This window comes from Equus asinus, chromosome 1, assembly GCF_041296235.1.
Source record: "Equus asinus isolate D_3611 breed Donkey chromosome 1, EquAss-T2T_v2, whole genome shotgun sequence".
In the NCBI taxonomy this organism is placed as follows: Eukaryota; Metazoa; Chordata; class Mammalia; order Perissodactyla; family Equidae; genus Equus; species Equus asinus.
In genome coordinates, this window is record NC_091790.1 from 187203597 (window position 1) to 187226802 (window position 23206).

At 38.2% G+C, this 23206-nt stretch overlaps 1 protein-coding gene and 1 pseudogene across 10 annotated transcripts in view; both read left to right on the plus strand.

Annotated features, from left to right (window-relative positions):
* The first annotated feature begins 4767 nt into the window (after positions 1-4767).
* Positions 4768-23206, plus strand: part of EXOC4 (exocyst complex component 4) — a 736472-nt gene continuing 718033 nt past the window's right edge. For all 10 annotated transcript variants that reach the window (XM_044746180.2, XM_044746218.2, XM_044746246.2 and 7 more), the window contains exon 1: positions 4768-4911. In XM_044746180.2, coding sequence (XP_044602115.1) covers positions 4826-4911 — 86 coding nt within the window. In that variant the 5' untranslated portion in view covers positions 4768-4825. The remainder of the gene's footprint in view (positions 4912-23206) is intronic.
* On the plus strand, positions 10842-11602 carry LOC139045701 (large ribosomal subunit protein uL23 pseudogene; annotated as a pseudogene).

Consider the following 23206-nt stretch of genomic DNA (forward strand, 5'->3'; position numbering starts at 1 on the left):
CCTAGAACAGAAGCGATGTGAAAGGGTATGGATGTCACCTGAAGATGAAAGGTCCAAGGGTGAGATTTCCTAAGGCAGCATGTGAAGAAAGCAGAACAGAGAGGCAAATACAGTTTTTTGAACTAAGGTTTAATTGGCGTGTGTTGATTTAATTATCACATAAATTGCATTTCCAGTTTGTGATAAAAGAAGCCCATCACTTTTGATGCTTATCCAATTCTTGCTTTTTAAGAAAATTCTTTTATTTATTTTTGTTTATAAAAGCAACACCTATTTACAGAAAAGTTGGAAAAGAGAAGATGAAAAATTACCCATATTCTTGCTCCTCAAAGCAACTTCATAATACCCACAGAGGTGTATTTTAAACAAAATTAGTACTATACTTTAATAATAGTAGCTGATATTTACCAGGTGCTGACCATGCGGTTCTCACACAGTCTCACGATCACCCTCTATGGCAAGTATTATCATCCCTTGCTTTATAAATAAGGAAACTGAGGTACAAGTGTAAGTAACTTACCTAAGGTAACCTAGCCAGTAAGTGGAAAGCTGGGTGGAATCTAGGTGGTCCTACTGTGTAGCTTGCTTTCTTTATTTTTCTTATTGTGGTAAAATACACATAACATAAAATTTACCACTTTAATCATTTTAAAGTGTATCATTGAGTGGCCTTTAATGCAGTCACAAAATTGTGCAACCATCACCATTAACAAGTTCCAGAGTATTTTCATCATCCCAAAAGAAAACCCCGTGTCTATAAAGCAGTCATTCTCCATTCCCACCTTCCCCTAACCCCTGAGAATCACTAATCTGCTTTCTGTCTGCATGAATTGGCCTATTCCAGATACTTCGTATAAATGGAACCATACATTATGTGGCCTTTTGTGCCTGGCTTCTTTACTTTTCAAGGTTCATCAATGTTGCAGCACACATCAGCATTTCATTCCCTTTTATGGTTGAATAATACTCCATTGTATTGATATGTCACATTTTCTATATACTTCAATCATATAGCACATGTTATACCACATTCAGCCATTGATGAACATTTGGCTTGGGTCCACGTTTTGGCTATTGTGAACAGTGCTGCTATGAATGTTTGTGTACAAGTTTTTTGAGCACTTCTTTTCAGTTCTTTCAGATATATACCTATGAGTGGACTTGCTGGGTCATATGATAATTTTATATTTAACTTTTTTTGGGGGGGTGAGGAAGATTGGCTCTGAGCTAATATCTGTTGCCAATTTTCCTCTTTTTGCTTAAGGAAGATTGTTGCTGAGCTAACATGAGTGTCAATATTCCTCTATTTTGTATGTGGGATGCCACCACAGCATGGCTTGATGAGTGGTGTGTAGGTGCCTACCTGGGATCTGAACCCACAAACCCCAGACCACCGAAGTGGAGCACATGAACCTAACCACTATGCCACAGGGCCAGCCCCTGTATTTAACTTTTTAAAGAACCACCAATCTGTTTTCCACATTGGCTGCATCATTTTACATTCTCACCAGCAATGTACAAGGGTTCCAATTTCTCCACATCCTTGTCAACATGTATTTTTCATCTTTAAAAATTATAGCCATCCTAGTGTGTGATGTAGGTACCTCACTGTGGTTTTGATTTGCATTTCCCTAATGACTAAAGTTGTTGAGTATCTTTTCATGTCTGTTGGCCATTTGTATATCTTCTTTGGAGAAATGTCTTTTCAAGTCCATTGCCTAGTTTTAATTGGAGTTTTTGTCTTTTGCTCTTGAGTTGTAAGAATTCTTTCTAGATGCTGAATACAAGATCCTTAACAGATAAACGGTTTGCATATATTTTCTCATATTCTGTGGGTTGTCTTTTTATTTTCTTGATAGTGTCCTTTGATGCACAAAAGTTTTTAATTTTGATGAAGTCCAACTCATCTATTTTTTCTTTTGTTGTTCATGCTTTTGGTATCATATATAAGAAGCCATTGCCAATTCTAAGGTTATAAAGATTTACCTTATGGTTTCTTCTAAGAGTTTTATCTTTTATATTTAGGTCTTTGATCCATTTTAAGTTAAATTTTGCATATGACGTGAGATCTGACTGTGTCCCCCTCCCCCCAAATTCATATGTTTAATCCAAACCCCCAAAGGTGATGGTATTAAGAAGTGGGGACTTTGGGAGGCAATCAGAGATTAGCGTTCTTATAAAAGAGACCTCACAGAAACCCTTATCCCCTCCCACCATGAGAGGACACGGTGAGAAGGCACTCACCATGAACTATGAAGAGAGCCTTCACCAGGATATGGCTATGCTGGCACCTTGATCTTGGACTTTCCAGACTCCAGACCTGTGAGAAATAAATTTCTGTTGTTTATAAGCTACCCAGTCTGGGGTATTTTGTTACAGCAGCCTGAATGGACTAAGACAGGTCCAACTTTATTCTTTTGCATATGGATATCCAGTTTTCCCAGCATCATTTGTTGAAGAGGCTAATCTTTTCCCATTGAGTGATATTGGCACCCCTGTAGAATATCAACTGATCATAGATGTATGGGTTTATTTCTGGACTCTCAATTATGGTCCATTTATCTATGTGTTCATCTTTATGCAAGTACCACACTTTTGATTACTGTAGCGTTTTTAGTAAGTTTTGAAATCAGGAAGTCTGAGTTCTCCAAATTTGTTGTTTTTCAAGATTGTTTTGGCTATTTGGAGCTTCTTGCAATTCCATATGAATTTTAGGATCAGTTTTTCCAATTCTGCAAGAAAGGTCATTGGAATTTTCATAGAGATTGCATTAGATTTGTAGATAGCTTTAGGATTGCATTGAATTTGTTATTGACATCTTAACAATATTAACTTTCCCCATCTGCAAACACAGGTTTTTCCATTTATTTAAATCTTTAATTTTTTTTCAGCAATGTTTTGTAGTTTTCAGTGTATGTCTTTCACTTCCTTGGTTAAATTTATTCCTAAGTACTTTATTCTTTTTGATGCTATTGTAAATGGAATTGTTTTAATTTCATTTCTAGATTGTTCATTGATAGTGTATAAAAACACTGCTGATTTTTTTGTCTTGATATTGTATCCTGCAACCCTGCTGAATTCATTTATTAGCTCTAATTTTTAAAAAAATTCTTTAGGATTTCCATATTTAAAATCACATTGGCTACTTCTTCCTTTCCAGTTTGGATACTTTTTATCCCTTTCTTGCCTAATTGCTCTGGCTAGAATTTCCAGTACTTTGTTGAATAGAAGTGGCAAGAGTGGCCGTCCTTGTGTTGTGCCTGATTATAGCTGGAAAGCTTTCAGTTTTTCACCATTGAATATGAAGTTAGCTGTGGGTTTTAAATAAATATCCTTTATCATGTTGAAAAAGGTACCTTCTATTTCCAATTTTCTGAGTGTTTCATCCTGAAAAAGGTGTTGCATTTTGTCAAAAGCTTTTTTTGGCAGCAACTGAGATGATCATGTGTTTTTTCCCTCCTGCTTGCATTCTTAGCCACTAGGCCCACTTATCTCTCTATATATCTATGACATTTAATTTTATAGCTTGCTTTTTGCACTTATACAATTAAAGTCTTCTTTTCATTAAAAGCCACTAATATTATGATTTCTAGTGGCTATATGTTATGTCCTTATATAGATGTGCTATCATTTCTTTAATACTTCTATGTTGCTTCAAAAATTTCACTATTTCTTCCATATCTCTATTTCTGTAGAAACAAAGTTCCTAGGACTGCAATGATTGAGCTAGAGACTATAAACACTTTATATATATATATATATATATATGTATAAATTTCCAACTGAGTTTTAAAAATCAGCTTACTATCTGCTTACTAAAAGTAGTTGATGTGTTCTGTTTGCTGCTTCACAACTGCAGGACCTCTGAGTTTGCTTTCTATTTGTCTGTGAAGTTCTTTAAAACCTTTACTGTTACTAAACAGGCCACCTCCATCCGGCCTTTGCAATATTTATTTTTCTTCTTGTTCCTTGATTTACCCACCTTCCATACATGCTCATTATAATCTTTCATCTTCCGAATTAACAACTAAGCCAGTAGAGTCAAATGTAGGAAATATGTAAACTTACCAATAAAAATATTAATAAAGCACAAACGTACATTACTACCCATGTTTTACTTACCGTGGGAAGAAAAGTAATCTGCAATCTGGTCATTTTTGTTATTTGATCTTTATCAACATTCTTTTGTGTTCCCGCGCGTATGTTTTTTAGGATTATCTGGAAATACAGACACTGGAATATAATTGAACTCACACACAAAACGAAGGCAGAAACATTTTTAGAGAATACTAAAGAAAAGCACGTCTGTGTCTATTCATTTTCGCATTTTATTGGATTTTGTTTTACCATTGTGTTTAAAGTAAAACCTTTGCACATACACCTTAAGCATAGACCTGTCCCCTGGTCGCCCCCCGCCCCCTTAAATACAAATCCCCAAATGTACATTTTGGCATCATCAGATAAATTTGATTAAAAAAACTGATAAAATCCTAATAACATGGAAACTGAAAAAAAACCCCAAGATGAGAATAAACATAAATACGACACTCATTATGAAACTTCACGAAGTTGCCACTAGTTTAGTTTCCTGCGCGCCCAAGAACAGCGGAAGGAAAACTACAATTCCCAGAGTGCTCAGAGCGCCTGTCGGGCCTCGAAACTTGCTGCCTTCGTCCCGCCTCCTCACTCCAACGATTGGATTATCCAGTTCCGTGCCTCTGAACTTCTCTTCTCCCATTGGTAGACTCTGCAGCGAGGTCAATTAGAGTTTACGTTCGCTATAGTTCCTTCTGGCCTACCGGTTCTCCCCCGCCCCCGTACCAAGATGGCGGCAGAAGCAGCTGGTGGGAAATACAGAAGCACAGTCAGCAAAAGCAAAGACCCCTCGGGGCTGCTCATCTCTGTGATAAGGTGAGGGAGGCAGGAGGCAGGGTCAGGGGACAGGGGGCAGCGGCTCGACCTCCGCTTTGGAAGGGAAGAGGGTTAGCTGGGTTCCACCCTGCCGACCCTTCCCTTCCCTCCTTGCCTTCCCCCAGCTCTTCCCCAGGGCCCCCACAGTTGCCACTTTTTCTCTGGGCTTGGGCTAGAGGGAGGAGCCCCGCCTCGCAGTCTTTTCTTTAGGGCCAGAGCTCTCCCTTAGGGTCCCCGGACCCTAACAGCACGCTGTTGGGGGCTTGGTAGAGAAAGCCAGGTGTGTTCCTTTATTCATACACCATTTATTTGTTGATCGCCTTCATCAGTGCTTACTGGGGAAGGCGGCTTGTCTCCTGGACTTCTGGGTTTAAGGCCCTGAGGTCCGGAGACTCCTGTAACGAGTTGCAGGGTGTGTTCTCACACTTCCCACACCTCCAACCACCTGTGCATGGACACAGCCTAACATACGGTCGCGCGTCGCCTAACTACAACGTTTTGGTCCACGATGGACCGCATATGTATACGAGGGTGGTTCCAGAAGATTAGTACCATATAGCCTAGGTGTGTAGTAGGCTATACCATCTAGGTTTGTAACTACACGCTATGATGTTCACACAACGACGCATTTCTCAGATTGTATCCCTCGTGGTTAAGTGATGAACGGCTGTACAAGAGCCTATAGTGAGCTGGTAGAAAGGCTGTGGATTTGAAGGCACACATGTTTTTGATTTTTGTTCTGCCTTCCTCTCCTAGTCTATTGCTTAAAACAAAAATTTCGTATTATCCTCTATGCATATTATTTTCCCAGAATAAGCGTAGTGGACCTTTTAGGGGCTCTTTTTTTTTTTTTTTTTTAAGTGAAATAAATTGAAGGCGAGGATCCCTCTGAAACATCATTAAGGATGGTACAGGGAGTGACTAAAAACAACCTGAAATAAAATGTATTTTGACACTTTTTTTTTTTTTTATGATTTTATTTTTCCTTTGTCTCCCCAAAGCCCCCCAGTACATAGTTGTATATTCTTCGTTGTGGGTCATTCTAGTTGTGGCATGTGGGATGCTGCCTCAGCGTGGTCCGATGAGCAGTACCATGTTCGCACCCAGGATTCGAACCAAGGAAACACTGGGCCGCCTGCAGCGGAGCGCGCGAACTTAACCACTTGGCCACGGGGCCAGCCCCTATTTTGACACGTTTTTACGTTGTTGGCATTTGACTTTCAACTCAGGTATTTTTCGTAGAAGAAAAAGCTCCCCTTCCTCACTCTTTTCCCCCACCTACGCTAAACTTTTGGTTGACTTCTTGAAGGGCTCCTGGAGTGCCCTGATGATCTTTTTAAAACCCAGGCCCAACAATAACTGGTAGTTAATAAGCACTTGAATGAATGAATGGATCCAACTTTAAAACAGCCTACCACTCATAAATTGATAAGGACTCATCTCATGGCTGTTATTTAGGGGCCTCTAGTTTATGGTGTATTCAATCATTATTACCAAATCTTCTTTAGGAATAAGAGGATAATTCTTCTCTGTATGGAAATACTTGATATACTTGGTGGGCCATATGGAGGAAATGCTGCTCTATTATGGACCCATGTGCTTGCTGTGACAATACACAGGGAATGTAGATGTTTCTCATGATACTAAAACTCCAACTAGAATATTTGTAGCTTCCTATCTTAATCCCCCGTGGAACTGTAATGCATGAATTTATTTGGATTCTGTTTTGAACTTGTTTATTTTTTCTGCCTTATAGTCAACATTCATTCAAACAGACCATATTTAGTGCCAGTTTGTAGTAGGGTGCCTGGCACTTACTGCATACTTAGTATTTGTTGAACAAATAAGTGAATGCTCTGAGTTTTGCAAAGATAAATCAGACATGATGTTACAGTAAACATGATGTTATAGTAGACTATACTCAAGGGATAAAATATGTAGTAAAAACTATGACATAAGACTGGAAGAGAGAGATGAAATGTGATGGGAGTCCCGGAGGAGTGGTTACTTCCAGTGGAAGTGGAGTGGAGATTAAGGAAGATAGCAGCTAAATACAAATGTACCATCTCAGCTGTGTACTTATGATTCTGTAGGCTTTACCCATCTCTTTTTATGCTGTATGTCTAAAATGCCTGTTAAATTAACTGTAAATGTCACATATTTGAAAACAGCATAAAAACCAAATTAAAGTGTTTTTACTGATTCTGATTCAGAAACATACATTGCCTTTGGTCGTCTGTTCCTTTGTGTTCTTCAGGAGGAATGTCTTACTGCTGGATGTGTGAAATACGATTTTGTGGTTATCCATCCATCTCTTATGCCCATCTCTATTAGCTTCATGTTATTGCCATGATTTAGGCCTAGGCATTTTTTACTGTGACTTCTGTGGTGTATTATTGTGTTTTTCATTTTTCTTCTTTATCCTTGATCCTCAGACCACTTGAATAACGCTTTTATTTTATTATATCTGTTACCAGTATGGTATAATGGAATGTCCAGACCTAGCTTCCTGGGCAAGTTGAGTAAAGATTGGGGTTCATGGTTACATGGCCTTAAGACTGGATGTTGTCGGTGCTGGAGTAATGTTGTGGGTATTTCAACATTTGAGTCACAGGAAAATTTTGGGGTTGGACTAAGGGTATTGCTAATTCACTCTCGTTGTTTCCCTCCTGATGTGCTTTAGAACATACCCAGTGGTTTAAATTTCTTAAACAGGGGCAGTGATTGAGAGGGGGATGGTAGCATTACTTTGGTGTTTGGGGTGGGAGAGAGTACTTCAGGGAAGACTAGAATGGGGAAGGCAGTTGCTAAGAGTAGAACTTAAAAGTTCTCATCACAAGAAACAAAATGTAACTATATGGGGTAACGGATGTTAACTAATTGTAATCATTTTGCAATATACACAAATATCAAATCATGCTGTATACCTTAAATGAATACAATGTAATATGTCTATTGCATCTCAATAAAACTGGAGACAAAGAGAATGGGGAATGTATATTTCTCTTTAGTAAATTACTCTGTCATTTTGAAGTTGCTGCTTTATCTGTTCAATTTGTATTCTTTGTGTTACCCTTCTTGAAACATTGTATTCATGATTCTTAATTCCTCATATAATACTTTGATTACCTCCTCTTGTCCTTAACCTCTTTTCAAGTTTTCTCTCAGACTGTAGCTTTCCTCATTGCTTTGGCAACAAGCTTCAAAAAGGAAAACCCATTTTAGGCTCATGTGTATAAAATCTGAGCCTTCCTGAAGATGTAGCTGGTACATGCCAGTTCTCTTTCATATTTCCTTGGACCCATCATTTTGTCACAAATAAATTACTTGTTAGTGACAGAGTCCACTGTGGTCTGAAAAGTTTGATTAGTTTAGCTTTATATCACCAAGCAGGTGGTGTTCTTTTTTGAATAGTGAATGTTAAACTTCAATTCTCTTGCTCAGATATATAAAAAATATCGTTTCTATACTACATTATGTATTAGCATAACACTTTATATATGTTTTTTAATGCCATTCCTGTTAGTTAGAAGAGCATTTATTGTTACAATCATCTTTTCACACTGGATTAAAAAAACCCCTCAGGTGGATGAGGGTTTGACAGAGGGACAGAGTAGATGTAGACTGGGATGTCCCAATCCCGTCACTCTTTCCAGCTATGGTACTAAACAGTTAAATAAGGACTTTATTTTGCTAGTGTGATAGTCCATCACTTTAAAGCATTTAAAAGTCAAAATAGTTTAAAGATAAAGTACAGTCATTTCTTGGTATCCACAGGGGATAGGTTCCAGGACCCTGAGGATACCAAAAATCTGGGGATGCTCAAGTCCCTTATATAAAATGGTGTAGTATTTGCATATAACTATGCATGCACAGCCTCCCATATACTTTAAATCATCTCTAGGTTACTTATAATACTTAATACAATGTAAATGCTAGGTAAATAGTTATTATACTTTATTGTTTAGGTAATAATGACAAGAAGAAAAAGTGTGTACATGTTCAGTACAAATGCAACCATCGTAGACCTTTCCTTCCTTGGTTGAATCCGCGAATGCAGAACTGTGGATATGGAGGGCCAACTGTATAGTGTAATTGTAGTGAGAGTGTTATATTCGGTAGATGGTTAAGAACCTTTAGATTCAAAAATGAAATTCTTAACTATTTAAAAAGTACTGAATAAAAATCTTTCAAAACATTCAGATGTTTGAAAGGATGGCCCCCCGGGGCTTTGTAGAAGAGGTCCTCAGGCTGTGAGGTGGGGCTTTGATGAGGAGACAGACAGTGCTTGGGACTGAGTTTGTCAGATGCTGCAGCTCATCATAGCTTTCCGTTTTATCTTGCCACTGGCCCTTTAACTTGGAACTAATTGGGTGGACAGAATGCTGATTACCTGCTGATGTACAATTTGGACAGTTTCACCTGTGCACACACAGACGGCATTTTCCTACTTTTCTATTGATTTCTCCCCCTAACCTTTTGTTTGGTGTGGAGTTGGAGCAGGCAGCCTTTCTAACCAGGAAATAAGCAGAATGGCATTTTGGAGATGCTATTTTATTTTTGTGAGTTCTTGTCAGATTTTTAATTGGGAAATGTGTCTACCACTTACTGATAGGCGATTTGCTTTCCAATTAAATGTTGACTCTCTTCTCTTTATAAGTTGGCCTTTAATAGCCAGTTTAATTGGGAAGACAAACTTTGTGTCTTGAGGAGACCTTATTGAAACCTCGGAGCAGAGCTTTTGTAGACAGACTCTGGTTACAGATGTCAAGGAGGTTTGAAGGCAGTTGAAGGCTCACGTTTTCATCAACTTTCATGTCTTCATAGAAGTTGGAATTTCAAAAACTTAGAAAATCCTTTATCGTAGACACCTGTGAAATCCCCTTCCTCAGAGAGTATTTGGTCAGCCTCGTATTTAATTCAAAGTAAGCTTTGTTGAAGGGGTCCCTGCTTTGATCAGAGCTTTGAACAAACAGCTTTGAGGTCCGTGACGCAGTTTGTGGCAGGAAAGGAATGTGGTCACTCTGTTCGGAGCAGAGTCCTGGCAGTTGTGTTAGGCAGCTACTGTTGTTTCCAGCACCACCTCCTCTTTTCATTTGAGCCTGTCTCATAATGGTTTTTAGGGTTTCCAGCTCTCTTTGTACCCTGGGGAGTCTTGGCACTAGCGGTGCAGTACTGTTTGAAAATTACTGCTAGAATGCCTGGAGACTAAACCCTTTATAAACTTTCCAGAAGTCCTGAGACATCTAACAGCATGTGTGGATGTAAAGGGCAAAATAATTTCCATTTTTCTGGCTAAACATGCAGAATTAATATCTTGGGAACCCATGTCTTAGTTTTTAACCTCCCGTGTAATTTTTAACATTGGAATTTCTTGAAGGCTTTGAGGCATATAGTTTTAATGTTGAGTGATATGATTACGTTTTTTCAAGCCATTACTTGTAGAGAGGTGTGGTCATAGTCTTCGGTGGGAGGTGCAGTATAGTTGGTGAAACTTCTGTATTACCCAGGTAAAATCACCTTGGACCAGTTACTTAAAACCACTGTGTCTTACTTTCTCATTTGTAAAATGGAATAATATGATCTGCTATGGTTTTTGGGAAAATTAGAGTATATAAAAGCGCCTAGCACAGTTTGGCATAGAGAAAGCACTCAAATGTTCATTTCCTTCTTTTCAGAATCTGAAGCTTCTCTGGTTAGAAACTTGATTTTAATGTTTGCTGGATAGCAACCAGGATATAATGTTAATTTTCCATCAGAAATTTCCTTGCCAGTTTGACTAGAATATTTGATTCCAGTTGTCAGAATGGTCTCTTTGTCACAAGGAAACCTTGTGTAGCTGAATTAAGATGGTAGTTATTTGATAATTTGAGAGTCAGATAAAGAAGCTAAATTTAAATATATATATGCTTATGTGTGTGTGTAAAACATATAAAATATAAACAGACAGAAAATATAAAACATTTATTAGATTAAAGGCAGAAAGACTATAAACAAGCAAATCAAAGGGCCCATGATCTCTTTGCCTAAATAACCCTTGTTGCCTTTAAAAAATTGTGTATACTTTTCATGAAGATGGCGCCGAAAGCAAAGAAGGAAGCCCCTGCCCCTCCCAAAGCTGGAGCCAAAGCAAAGGCTTTGAAGGCCAAGACAGCTGTGCTAAAATGCATCCACAGCCACAACAAAAGGAAGACCCGTACATCACCCACCTTCCGAGGGCCCAAGACACTGCAGCTCCGAAGGTAACCCAAATGTCCTCGGAAGAGCATCCCTCAGAGAAACAAGCTTAACCACTACACCATCATCAAGTTCCCCTGACCACTGAGTCAGCCATGAAGAAGATAGAAGACAACGGCACACTCGTGTTCATGGTGGATGTCAAGGCCAACAAGCATCAGATCAGACAGGCTGTAAAGAAGCTCTGTGACATTGACATGGCCAAGGTCAGCACCCTGATCAGGCCTGATGCAGAGAAGGTGTATGTTTGACTGGCTCCTGACTATGATGCTTTGGATGTTGCCAACAAAATTGGGATCATCTAAACTGAGTCCAACTGGCAATTCTAAACACAAGTCTTTTTTGCTGTAAAGAAATTTTTTATGTATGATTTCTAAAATTATATGCATAGTTTTCTAAAATTATTTACATATTTAGAAAATTAAAATATTTCAAGAGGAACAAAATAGAAGTGAAGACTTCTCTTCCTGTTCGCCTCCCTCCTGGAAGAAGCCCTTGTTAAGTGTCTTGTGGTTCCTTGAGGAAAACAGACTGTATTTAAGTAAATGTGAATGTATAATCTTTAAACAAAAGAATATATGTTCTTTAACATATTAATGTAATATAGTTTATGAATTTATGTATACCGAAGGGATATTAATAAAGATTATATATTATATATATTTTAAACAAATGGGATCATACTGTGTATACTTTTGAATCTTTGTTCATTTATTTTTCTTTTATATCTTGGAGGTCTTTTCTAGCAGCACATATTGATCTATCTCATTCTTTTGAGTGGCTGTGGAGCATTCTGTCTTATGGATACACTGTAATCTGATTAATTGGTGCCCCTCTTTTTTTTTTAACACACACTTCAGTTGTTTCTTTTTATCTTCTGTTAAAGATACGTTGCTGTGAGGATTCGTGTACATTGTGGAGTATGTCATAGTTTAAATTCATGGCAATGGCAGTGGAACAGCTGAATAAGTACATTCTGTATCTTGACAGAGCCAAAATGTCCTCCAGAAAGATGAGAATTTACATTCCCGTAAATGGTGTCTCAGAGTACCTGTTTTCCCATGCCCTTGCCAGAAGCCGGATGTTTTTTGATGATTATCTTTATTAACTTTCCTCTACTGTGCAATTAAGAGGGAGTGTTTCTTCCACTGTTGTTTAGACAGTGCTGTTAGATGTATCTGGATATATGTGTTTTGCAAATATTTTTTCCCAGTCTGTGGCTTGTCTTCTCGTTCTCTTGACAGTGTCTTCCCAGAGCAAAAGTTTTTAATTTTAATGAAGTCCAGCTTATCAATTATTTTTTTCGTGGATCATGTTTTTGGTGGTGTATCTATAAAGTTATTGCTATGCCCATTGTCATCTAAATTTTTCTCCTATGTTAATGTCTGGGAGTTTTATATTTAGATCTATTATCCATTTTGAGTTAATTTTTGTGAAGGGTGTAGGATCTGTGTCTGGATTCATTTTTCTTGCATATGATGTCCAGTTGTTCCATCACAATTTGTTGAAAAGATTATCTTTTCTCCATTGTTGGATTTATTTAGGATCTTCAACAGCATTCCATGGTGGTGGTTCTCTTCCTACGCACACGTCTTTGCAACATTTCCCGTTTCCCTTTATAAAACTATATTGCACAAATTTGTTAAAAAATAAGAGCCATAAAAAAGAAACGTTCAACAATTTCCCCAAATACTAGTGTTTCCTTTTTATGGTTTTCATGTGGATCCTGTCCAGGTACATACAGAAATTTAATAGTTGTAATTATAACAAAGTTAACGTTTTTTTTAGCATAACGTTTTTTCATGTTGCTATGTAGTCTTTGTAGTTATATAAATATTTTTTAAGTGGGGGAATTAAAAAGTATAGACAATTACAGAGAAGAAATATAAATTACTCATATTCTCTTCACCCAGAATTAACCATTGTTAATAACTTTGCTTCCAGTTTTTAAAAATCACCGTATTGTTATAAAAATGGTACACAGTCATTTTAAAGAATTCAAACGATGGAAATGCAGAAAAATGTGAAGATGAAAGAAACAAGATAAATTGTTCCAAACTTTATCCTCCATCAGTTACCATCATTGATGATAAGTGAACCTAATTTCAGACATCTCTCTCTCTCTCTGTGTATATGACTGTATAAAATTGATGGATAGAAATAATTTTTAAATAAATATGGGATCTTTACATGCTAACCTATAAGCTAACTTCATCTCCCGTTTTGAGGTATACATACATAAAGTGCACATATATTAAGTATATGGCTCAATGACTTTTTACCTGAGTAACCACTACACACATCAGGATAGAGAGCACTTCCAGCGTCCCTGTCAGTTTTTTCCAGTTCATTTTTTTGTGTAGGGATATCCTGTTGTTCCAACACGAGTCAATAAAAGGCCATCCTTTCTTCACTGAATTTCTTTTGCCTCCCTGTCAAAAATCAGTTGACCAGTCTGGGTCTATTTCTTGACTCTCCTGTCTGTTCCATTCATCTCTTTATCTTGAAGACAATACCACATAGTCTTGATTACTGCTTTTATAAATCTTGAAGACAGAGTGTAAGCTCTCCAACTCTATTCCTCTTTTTCAAACTTATTTTGGCTGTTCTAGGTCGTTTGCATTTCCATATCAATATTAGAATTAGCTAGTCAATTTCTACAGTAAAACCCGCTGGGATTTTGGTTGGGATTGCATTGAATGTACAGATTAATATGGGATATTTTAACATGTTAACAATGTTAAGTCTTCTGATCCATGAACAGGGTGTATCTCTTCATTAATTCCCTTAATTTCTCTCAGTATTTTTTTGTAGATTTCAATGTGTAAATCTTACGTATTGTTGGTCAGTTTTATCTCTACGTGTATTAGGCAGCTTCACGTTGTCCCACAGCTCACTGAATGTTGATGTTTATTTATTTATTTTTGGTCTGGTGTTCTCTTTTTTTTTTTTTAAAGATTTTATTTTTTTCCTTTTTCTCCCTAAAGCCCCCCAGTACATAGTTGTATATTCTTTGTTGTGGGTCCTTCTAGTTGTGGCATGTGGGACGCCACCTCAGCGTGGTTTGATGAGCAGTGATTCGAACTAACGAAACACTGGGCTGCCTGCAGTGGAGCGTGCCAACTTAACCACTCGGCGGCCAGCCCCGGTGTTCTCTTTAGTATTGTTTTTATTGCTGTGTCTTCAAATTCACTAATCTTTTCTGCAATTCCTAATCTGCTGCTAATCCCATGTAAGGTAATTTTTATTAGATTGTAGTTTTGACCTCCAGAAGTTTGATTTGGGTCTTTTTTTTTTTTAAAGTATCTTCAGTGTCTCTGTTTACATGTTCATTCTTTCCCGTAGCTTCTTAAACATGTGGAATACAAGTATAATAACTTTTAATGTTCTTATTTACTAATTTGATCATCTGTGTCATTTTGGGTTAGTTTCAGTTGACTGATGTCTCCCCACCCTTCATTTACGTGCCTTGTACTCTTTGGATGCTAGATATTGTGAATTGACCTTGTTGGATAGTGATATTGGATGTCTTTGTTTCCCTATAAATATTCTTGAGCTTTGTTCTGGGATGTGGTTATTTGGAAACAGTGCGGTCGGTCCTTTCAGGTCTTGTTTTAAATTTTGCTAATTGGGAGCAGGGCAACATTTAGATTAGGGCTGATTTTGTCTCACTACTGTGGCAAAATCTTTTTGAGTATACTCCAACCAAAGCACTGTGAGTGATGAGATTTTCACTCTGCTGCGTGTGATTTCAGATAATTCTTCCTGCTAATCCATTCAGGTGGTTCTTTTCCTGGCCCTGGGGAGTTTCCTCCCAGCAGGTGCTGATGATACTCAGTTGAAGACTCAAGGAAACCGCTCTTTAGGTCTCCGGGTCCTCTGTGTAGCTATCTGTCCTTTCCGTTACTCTGCCCAAGGTTTTGAAACCTGTTTTGTTTGTTTGTTAGTTGTTTCAGATGGGAGGGTAAGGGCAGTCCCTCTTATTCTGTCCAGGCCAGAAGTGGAAGTCCATCAATGCTTCATATTTTTAAATATATCTTTAAAGATTAATTTTCAAGGGTCAAATTTTGTGTTGTGTATGCTCAGAGAGGAAAAATAAGGTAATCAGATGTGCTATATAAAGTTGTGTTAGAAAAGGGAACTTGCTATCTTGGCTCTGATGGTCTTTCGGATTTGGCAGAATTTTGCAGAGTACTTAAACAGTTAAGTACCTTTACTCATATAGTACCTTTTCAGGAACTTTTCCTTAAGAACTCTTAGAAATGCTTTGGAACTATTATGCATCTGTTTATATATTTCTTTATTTTTAAAAATAGAGTTCTTTTTTGTTTAGGTTATTTAATGCCCGTGATAGTATTGTTAATTGTTAGCCTGAGGTCTAATGCGGTTGTAAATGGATTTTCTTCTGGCTGCACGGTATTTAGACTCTTTCTGGTGGTGGTTTTGTTTTTTGTTTGCATTTGGGTGTTTGCAGGCTGTGCTTGCATTTTTCGGTTTGCAATGGTGTGCCCTGCTCCCTCTTCTACTGTGCTGCTGCTTACATTTTTGTTAACTGCTTTCAAGCCATGAAATGAGTTATGACCTTGGTCTTTCTAGTAGCCAGTCCTTTGTGTGTTGGGAATTTCTCCTTGGAGAACATGGGAACTTCCCATTTAATAGGAAGTTATAAGGGAAAGTTCTTGTGTATCATTTGACACAGTAAGAAAAATGAAGTATTTCAAGATGCTTAGGAGAACCTTTTTTAAGTTTTATTTATTCTTTTAAAAATATTTATAAAGCCCTTGCAAAAAATAAAGTCGCACGTAATTCAAAAGGTGTTTTTCCATTTAAAAACTTGTTGCCTATCACTGTGCTGAAGTTTATACTCATAATATCACTTGAGAGTTTGTTAGAAATGCAGAATCTCAGGCACCACCTGATCCACCTGACCACAGTCTGCATTTTAACAAGATTCCTAGGTTATTTCAAATGCAGGTTAAAGTTTCAGTAGCCCTAAGGACATAATTTAGTTGGCGAAATAAGATAGAAGAAACCAATTAGCATTATTAATTTTTTTTAGCCAAGATAATGGTGTTATGGCTATGTTTTTTTTTTTTTTTTAAAAAGAGTACTCTTGAGAGAGGCATACTGAAATATACCGATAAAAATGATATCATGTCTGGGATTTGCTTCAGAATAATTGGGAAAGAGGGTTTCAGTCAGTGAGGGTATAGATGAAACAAGATTAGAATGTGTTGATACTTGTTGAAGCGGGGTTTATTCAACGAGTCTCTTAATTTTTGTACGTATTTGACACTTTGTGTAGAAATGTACATGTGTATGTGTTTCTGTATATGTATATGCTGGGGAGACGGAAGGGGTGGGAATTGCAAGGTTCTGTAGATTAATTGCAGAAATCCTGCGTAATATATTCATGTCCTGTCCACTCAGCCCCCACCCTGACAGCCTCCCTCCTAGAGGCACCTTGCACAATAACATATTAAAGTGCCCTGGATATCTGCAGTTAAGACACTTGCTTCAATCTGTGTAACCCAGAATTTCCAAAGTAACCTGTTACCACATAACATCTATTAATGTCTTATAAAGCATCTTTCTGAGGAACTCAACAGAAACTCCACATTAGGAAATATTAGACACCTTTAGAATGACCAAATACTATAATGTGTACATTCCACTGGAGCTGAAAAATATGATCATTGTGCTCTAAGCTTTAAGGAGGGTGTGGGGCTTAAAATGGAAGTGGGAAAAGTGGGTAGAGTTGGGTTCAGTAAGGATGGGGGTAGATTTTAAGTTGACATTGTTGACCCTGGACTCAGTTTTATGCTTTAGTGGGGGTGATTTTACTTAATTTTAGATAATGGCTTTCCCTTTTGGCTACAAGATTTATAGCTTTTGGTCCCCAGAAGTGTTTTGTATATCAAGTTAATTGAAATAGTATTGAAAAACTGTATGTGTTTGCTGTAGTAGTTGGCCCTAAGTGCTGTCTGAAGCAAGACACCAGTGAATTTTCAATTGACTTTAAAGCAGAAATTGTTTACTGTCACTTGGTATTAAATGAATCTCGTACTGAATTAAGGGATGTTGTTTTTATGCATCAGAAAACTTTTTCAGAGGGACTTGTCATCATGAATTGCTATCAATTGGGATGGGATTATCTTGTATTTTGTAGGCTCTAATAAGACATAATTAAGAAAGAAGTGATTGCATTGTATAATTGAATATAATAAAAACCGATTTAAAGTGTAATGTAGATTTGGTTATGCTTTGAGTGAAACCATATCCAATGTGATTATATAGTGATACACATCTCGAACATTTCTTTAATGTGTGGTTTTTTTCCGCAAACAGAATTATGGTGAAGGTTTGTTATTTTTGTAATTCATTGGAAGCGTTTATAGCCTATTCCTCATATACAGAATGCTCTGCTCAGAATCAGAGGCTTTGCAGACCTGCTCCTCAACTTGTTTGCTTAGTGTTTAGGGTCTTAGCAATCTCTTTCTCCTCTTCAGTTTGTGCTTTCGCCCTGCTCCTGCTTACAACTGTCTTTAGTTCGCCTGCTGACATAATAGGTTTATGTTGCTGTCAGGCATGTTTTAGGTTGGCTGTTTCGTATTGTAAAGGAAAAGAAAGTCTGATGCTCACACTTTGAAATAAGGGCTAAATAGATCTAGTAGTGGAACCTAATATCTTTGAGTTAAAAGCGGTTTGGGAAAGAAAATAGGATTCACATTTTTGAAGAATCATGTCAGCTCTAGACTTTTTTTTCTTGTGTTGGGATCAATAATAAAACAGAATATTATGTTCTAGAAAGGTCCATAAGCTAATAGTTAATTTTTGTGGTACTTGGATCAAGGTTCTGAAACTAGTTAACCCTTGAGTATTTGTTGACAGTTTAAAAATACTGTTTTTGCCTTATGATAATGTGTTAGAATATTTTGTAAATAAATGAGTATGACTCTTTGTCTAGTGCTCTTTCCATTGTGCAGTTAAAAAAAAATTTGTTAGTTGTCCTAACGAGAAAAGGTAGCACTGATAGAGGGGTTCGGGTGCTTGATGGATAAAAAGTCTAGGGGCTCTGTGACATCCAGTTTGTCTGCTCAGAGGCCCACTGAGTACTTTCCAGAATGGGGATCACTGAGGAGGTTGATTCCGATTGTAGATTGTGCTCTATAGAGCTGAAGCTTCCTGATAAGTGATTTTTTTTGCATATGTGGAGCCTTACTTGTAATTAGTTTTTCTGAGTTGCTTGAAGGGATTTCCATTAATTGTTTTGTTAATCTTTATTATTCTTGGAGGAGAGGTCACTGGATGCCAACAGGGAATACCGTTAGTAGACAATTAAGCCTGTTAAGTGTTTTCAGAAAGCATGACTTAATGCTAATTATTCTGCAGGTGTCACCAAAATTCAGGTGTGTTACATTAAGTATTTATTACAGCAGGTTAATTAGTTTAGTTATCTGAGGCTGTATTAGGCAGGCAGTTCTTGTGGATTTGCCAAGAATCTGGATTTGCTAAGGCTAAGGGGGGTGACTGATAACATCTGCCTTGAGAACTTACCCAACCAAAATAATACTGCCTGTGTCTTATAGCATGTGTATTAGGCTGCTCAGGCTGCTGTAACAAAATACCACAGACTGCATCGCTTAAACAACAAATTTACTTCCTTACAGTTATGGAGGCTAGAAGTCCAAGATCAAGGTACCATCAGGGTTGGTTTCTGGTGAGGGCTCGCTTGCTTCTCACAGTGTCCTCACATGGCCTTTCCTCTGTGGGTGCTTGAAAAGAAAGGGCTCTCCTTTGTTTCTTCCTCCTCTTATAAGGACACCAGCTCCTTATGACCTCACTTAACCTTTATTACCTCCTTAGTAGGCCCTATCTCCAAACAGTCACATTGGGAGTTAGGGCTTCAGCATATGAATGCGGTGGGGAGTGTGGTCCACAATTTAGTCCATAATAGGTGATACTCTGGGGAATCATTACTTTATTAAAATACCCTAAACTGCTTCCAGAGTGATGGTCTGTCACCACCTACAGGTAATCTTGAGGCTCAGGCAGGAGCCCTGGGCAGGCTCTTAATTTTTCACAATTGGTTGTCAACCTTACTGCTTGCTTTTCTGGCTTATAATATTTAACAGTTCTCCACTAACCCTCTAATACCAAATACTTGTACTGTAGATTCTTCAAAAAGAAGTACTGTCTGATCGGCTTGAACTATGAAAAGGCTTGCTGAGAGGAGGACATTCATGAAACATGATTTGATCCACTGAGTCCTATAAATTCCCTCAGTTCAAGCCTTAGATGAAAATGGATCATTGGAAAGCTTCACAGTGGGACTATATTTAGAATTTTTCAAAATCTCTAGGTCTGAGTTGTGTTTTAATGTTATGTTCTTGAAGGAACTTAGAAGAAATGGCCACGTAAAATTTGTTTTCAGAAGGTTGTTGAGGGCATTGTTCACTGTAGTGTATAATGTCTTCCTTATTAAGTGAAAGATTTCTTTTAGAATTTAGTGCTAGTTTAAAGTTTGCTTCCTCAGAGGAACTGGAATCTGCCTTTTTGATAATGAGAATTATATAACAGGCTGTGTTTTCCTTTTTGCATTGGTTACTAGGAACCTCAGAGTTAGGTTGGGGGCTCATTTCATATAAGCTATGTTTGCCCATATGACCTGCATACTTATGTTTTGCATTTATGTGGTGGTGTTTTGTCCTGCATCTCTTTAACTAGTTCCACTTTCTTGTTTGTACTACCTACATTCTTGTACAAACCATCTCAGATCTTTTTTGGAGAGAGGTAGGATAGAATTAAAATGAAACTTGAAAGTAAATATTGTTATTCAGTTTTAGTATTCACTATTAAATCCTGGCTCAAAACTCATTCTTTGCCTGGGTTCCATCCCTGGAGTGACTTCAAAGAACACTTTCAGAGTAAAGGCCCACAGAGCTATATGTGGTCTGGCTCCCAGCTTCCTTCCTGACTTTATCTCCTCTCCCTGTCACCCTTCCTCACTTCTCGAAAGCCACATTGACCTCCTTGTCATCCTTGTTCCTTGAAAAGGCCAAACACATCCTGGTTTGGGTCTGTCCATCTTCTGTTCTCTCTGGAATCAGCTTCCCTGGATAGTGTCACCTCTTTCCCCCTCACTTCCTAGGACGTTCCATTCAAATGCCACCTTTTTCTGAAAGGCCCTCTCTGGCCTCCTTATGTAAAATAGTCCCCATCCTCCTGCCTTGCCTTCTGTCTCCCATGGCGGCTACCTCCCGGCCTCCACATGTTATGTGTTTCTCTGTTTTGTTGCCTGCCTCCCTACTAGATGTAAGCTTCAGGAGGGAGAATTGGTTTTGTTCACAGACATATCTCTAGCCACTTAGAACTGTGTCTGCTAAGTAGTAGCTGCTTAATAATTATTTGTTGAATGAATAAATGACCTAAATAGGGTCACCATAACTATAGTTTGTCATTTCTTAAAGAGTTTTGAACAGGCATTTGTGCGAGATAATTTACTTGCAGTTGTTTCTTAAGGTGGGGACCTGCCCTCCGTGACCCCTTCAGATCCTGCGTCTTGCTGCTGCTCATTATTTAGCTTTTCCCAGGCACTTAGTGTACCAGGCACCAGGAGAGTACAGAGAGGTCTGATCTCAGTTCGTAAAGAAAGCTCCTCAGGCACTTCGAATGGGGGCGGCTTTAGGGGTTTGGGCTAACAGTGTTGTGATTCACAGATGATTTATTCTGTTCCTAATAATGTATCAGCCCACACTTCGATTGCATTTTATGTTTTACAAAGCACATTCACACACTTCCCCGGGCCTCACACAACCTGGTGAGGCAGGTGCTGTTCTTATCTTGTCTGTTGTTAAGTGACTTGCCCAAGGTCAGAAAGCCTGAAAGTGGCAAACGCCTCATGTTTGACATATTTGATGAGAATAGTAAGAAACTTTTCTGGTGGGTTCTTAAGGGTTCTATTTTAGATTTGTGTTTTTTCTTTTTGCATCCTTTTATTCTGTTTTTGACTGAAGGTTATTCTTCCTCTTGAGTAGTGGGTTACCTTTGGGTGCCTAACCTTATTTTCATTGGTGTGCTTTTTCGCTTACTGGATCTTCCTTGTGTCTTTTTTAAGAGTGATATCGACTTTTGTGTACTTACTCCTGTCTGGACTCCATTACTCTGTTAGGTCCAAAGTGAAAGCAAAATTGCTCCGTAGAAGGAGCTGGCGATGGTGACTAGTTATTTTCCTTTCAAAACACTTGACTGGCTACACTGAAATACAGAATCTGGTATAAAAAAAGGAAACTGGCAAATTCAGTTTTAGATCTGCAGTTATTTATCCTGGGTTTTATGCTTGTTTACAGGGCTGGCTTGGAGCAGATGGCTGTGAATTCACTAGAACCATATAACATACATGTTCCTACTAGGTGCTGTTAACAATAGTTTAAAACGTGTACCATGGTCCTTTTAGCCCATTAGGTAAATAAATACCTTCCTGGGGATTAATTAATCATGGTTAGAGATGTAATTCATCATGCAAAATGCCAGAGCTGTCTTAGTAAAAAATTCTTAGTGATCCGGAAATGTCTCTGTGGCCTCTTACCTGGAATCTAGTTTACACTTTTATGTTCTTCCATGAACTTGGCAATAGTTTGTAAATCATAATGCTTTTAAGATAGGAATGGAAAAAAATATCTAAAGAATGACTCAGCAACTTGAGTGCATCTTGGGGTGGCGACTTCAAGCCATTTGTCCTCTGCTTGTGACTTTTGGCTCTTGCTTTTTTAAACCCTCTTGTCCAGATTCAAGGCTGTTACTCCTCACAAAGCTGCTGCGTGCTGTTCACGTCTCTAGCAGTCCGCTCTTCTCTTTACCTGTGAGCTGTAGCTTTTGTAGCACGCAGTCCTGCAGCTCCGGAGCTGAAGGCCGGGAAAGGAGGATTTTCTAACGTGTGTCGTGGAAAAGGGCATGGGCTTTGTAGTCAAGTATAGTTGGTTTTAATTCCAATTCTAAAATTATTAGCTGTGTGCATGTGTGTAAGTTACTTGACCTCTCTGTTCCTCTGATTTCTTATCTGTAAAAAGGGTGGTGATACTATTTCTCCAGGCTATTTCAAGGATTGCCTTATATTATGTGCACGAAATAACCACTACATTGCCTGGCATATAACAGACACTCAGTAATTTATATCCTATACCACACTTTCACCTTCCCTTCCTCAAAATCTAGGCCATGGGGATGTATGTAAATTTCTGCATTTAGTTTTAAAATTTCCCACGTAGAGACTGAATGAGAGCTGGCTTGTCAGCCGTTACTGTCAAAGGAATCCTGGATAATTTTTGGACTCAATAAAAAAAATGCCATGTAGCTTTAGGCTAGGGCCCATATTATGGCATGCAACACCTCTTCCTGTCTGAACTGATAACACCACATTAGCATTATGTTGTGTTCAGTTCAGAGTACTACTTTTTGAGAATCAGGATAGGCAAAGTTTTAAGAATCAGACTCTCCAGGTTTGAGGCCTGACTGCTATTTAAAGGCTCTGTGCCTGGAAAACACAACTCAGTCTCTTCATCAGAAAAAGAGGGGTGATAATGGCACCTACCTCATAGGGTTGTTGTCAGAAGTAGATGAATTATTATGGTAAGTCACTTAATCCCAGACACATAGTAAGTTCTATGTGAGTGTTAGCCGTTTTTGAGGGGACTTGACAGGAAAGCAGTAAGGATGGTGGGCTTTGTGGAAGCCATGTTGCTGAAGAAACAGTTGAAGAAATCGGAGATGTTTAACCTGAGGAAGAAAGAAGTATCGAGAGTCCTTTACCATTTAAAGAGGAATTTTCTGGAAAAGGGAATAAGCTTATTTTGTCTTACTGAAAAAGGTGGAATTAGGATCAACGGGTAGACATTATGAAGAGGCTGATTTTATTTTAATGAAAGGCTTTGTAATGAGTAGAGCTGTTCAAAATTGCAATGAGTTGATTTGTGAGCTAGTGAGCTTTCCGTTGCACAGGGTTGGAAGGCTGAGGAGAGGTTCCTGACCTGGCTGGTGGGGTGAGCTAGACAACAAGTGT